Raw genomic sequence first — 2,460 nt, forward strand, 5'->3', positions numbered from 1 at the left:
GTTTCACCGTGTTAGCCAGGATGGTCTCGATCTCCTGACCTCGTGATCCGCCCGTCTCGGCCTCCCAAAGTGCTGGGATTACAGGCTTGAGCCCACGGCGCCCGGCCCCAGGTTTGGTCTTTCTATCATTTCCTGAGGTATCTTATTCTTACTCCTTTCTCTATTTAACTGGCACTTCAGATGAATTGCAGTTTCTATCTGGGATGATGAAAATGTTCTGCAATTAGATAATGGTGATGACTATGTGACCTTGTAAATGTAATAAAAACCATCAAGTTGTACACTTCATTTATTTATTTATTCATTTTTGAGATGTGTCTCACTGTCACCCAGGCTGGAGTGCAGTGGTGCGATCTCGACTCACTGCAACTCTGAACACGGACATGTTTGTCTTTTCAGTAGAGACGGGTTTCACCATGTTGGCCAGGCTGGTCTCCAACTCCTGACCTCAGGTGATCCATTATTTATTATTATTATTATTTTATTGAGACAGAGTTTCACTCTTGTTGCCCAGACTGGAGCGCAATGGCATGATCTTGGCTCACCGCAACCTCTGCCTTCTGGATTCAAGCGATTCTTCCACCTCAGCCTCCCGAGTAGCTGGGATTACAGGCATGCGCCACACTGCCTGGCTCTTTTTGTATTTTTAGTAGAGATGAGGTTTCTCCATGTTGGTCAGGCTGGTCTTGAACTCCCAACCTCAGGTGATCCACCCGCCTCGGCCTCCCAAAAGTGCTGGGATTACAGGCATGAGCCACCGTGCCTGGCCTAAGTTGTACACTTTAAATGTAAATTTTATGGTATGTCAATGATCTCTCAATTAAAAACAAAACTAATTTTGACATTTGTCACCAGCTTATCTGTTCAGATGTGCCTCCAGTCCTTTCTCCACATCTCTGGGTTGGTGAAAGTCGGTAGACGGCATCAAGAGTGTGGACCAGGGGTCAGATGATCCTGGCCTGTATCCGAGCTCTGCTAATGACTGCAAACTTCTTAGCCATCTGAACTTGAGCAAGTTACTTAACCAAAGCCCTGGTTTCCTTATCTGTTAAACAAGACAATAGTACTGACCCACCAAGTAAAGTACAGCAAATGTTCACTGCTGTTTTTGTAGTAGCAGCTAAGTGTAAGTTTTTCTATAGTGTGAACTATCTATCTGTGTCTTTTACATTATGTTCTATAATCCCTTGAACTTTTTATCTCTGGTTTAGTGGCTGTGACCTGTAAAAAACAAATATCAGTAGCATGACTTTTACCATGGCATCTTCTAGGAGCAGGCATCTGTATTTGTTAAGCATAGCTTGGGTCCTTTTTAGGAGCTGAGTGGCAACTGTTTCAAATTCATTGTCCACTGTAAAAAAAGAGAGACAACGAAATAGTAAGAGACTGCAAATCACTGACTAGGTCTTCTGTTTCTTAAGACTGAAATTCATTACTCTTCCATTATTCAAATATGGCTTATCTGGGGCAATTTTCTCTTCTTAGATGAGCTTTTCCCTGGCTAAGCATCATCATTCTACATTGCTTTGCCTCACTGTCCACTGATCATGGAAACTCATTTTATTACTAGCTTTTTTAACTTTAGGAAACCAAAAACATAATTACTTTGATATCACCCATAAAATAAAACCATATAACAGACTTGCAATAAATATCAATGAGTAGAGAATGATCTGCTAGTTTAGATGACCTAAGCCTAATGGTATGAAAAACTAAAATAGCTGAAACAATGAAGTCCAACTGTCTGGACTAGGCAAACTAGTTTCATGTAAAGACATAGCTTTACATTAAACTGTTGTGGTCATGTGGCTCTATTCTCTGTCTGTTGGTCTCCAAAGATTTGAACACCTTCTAATTCATTCTTCTTCTCAGTCTTCACATCCCCTGTGGGTTTTTTTTGAAGGAGTCTTGCCCTGTTGCTCAGGCTGGAGTGCAATGGCACAATCTTGGCTCACTGCAACCTTCGCCTCCCGGGTTCAGGTGATTCTCCTGCCTCAGCCTCCCGAGTAGCTGGGATTATAGGCATGTGCCACCACGCCCCGCTAGTTTTTTTGTACTTTTAGTAGAGATGGGGTTTCACCATGTTGGCCAGGATGGTCTCAAACTCCTGATCTCATGATCTTCCCTGATACAGCCAGGCACTGATACAGCCAGGCCTTGGCGGTGGTGGTGGGAAAGAGCATGGCCACGCATTGGGACAGGAGGAGTTCCTGGTTTAGGGAAGGGGCCCTTATCTCTAAATTATTTATTTATTTATTCATTTATCTATTTTTTAGACAGAGTTTCGCTCTTGTTGCCCAGGCTGGAGTGCAATGATGTGATCTTGGCTCACGGGAACCTCTGCCTCCCGGGTTCAAGTGATTCTCCTGCCTCAGCCTCCCGAGTAGCTGGAATTACATGCACGTGCCACCATGCCTGGCTCATTTTGTATTTTTAGTAGAGACAGGGTTTCACCGTGTT

General features: G+C 43.5%; 1 protein-coding gene across 3 annotated transcripts in view; it reads right to left on the bottom strand.

Annotated features, from left to right (window-relative positions):
• Window positions 1-2,460, bottom strand: part of GLTSCR1L (GLTSCR1-like) — an 89,731-nt gene that overhangs the window by 7,088 nt on the left and 80,183 nt on the right. For all 3 annotated transcript variants that reach the window (XM_011960427.1, XM_011960426.1, XM_011960425.1), the window contains one exon: window positions 1,257-1,351. In XM_011960427.1, the coding sequence (XP_011815817.1) occupies window positions 1,257-1,351 (95 nt within the window). The remainder of the gene's footprint in view (window positions 1-1,256; window positions 1,352-2,460) is intronic.

This window comes from Colobus angolensis, unplaced genomic scaffold, assembly GCF_000951035.1.
Source record: "Colobus angolensis palliatus isolate OR3802 unplaced genomic scaffold, Cang.pa_1.0 Scaffold51, whole genome shotgun sequence".
Lineage (NCBI taxonomy): Eukaryota > Metazoa > Chordata > Mammalia > Primates > Cercopithecidae > Colobus > Colobus angolensis.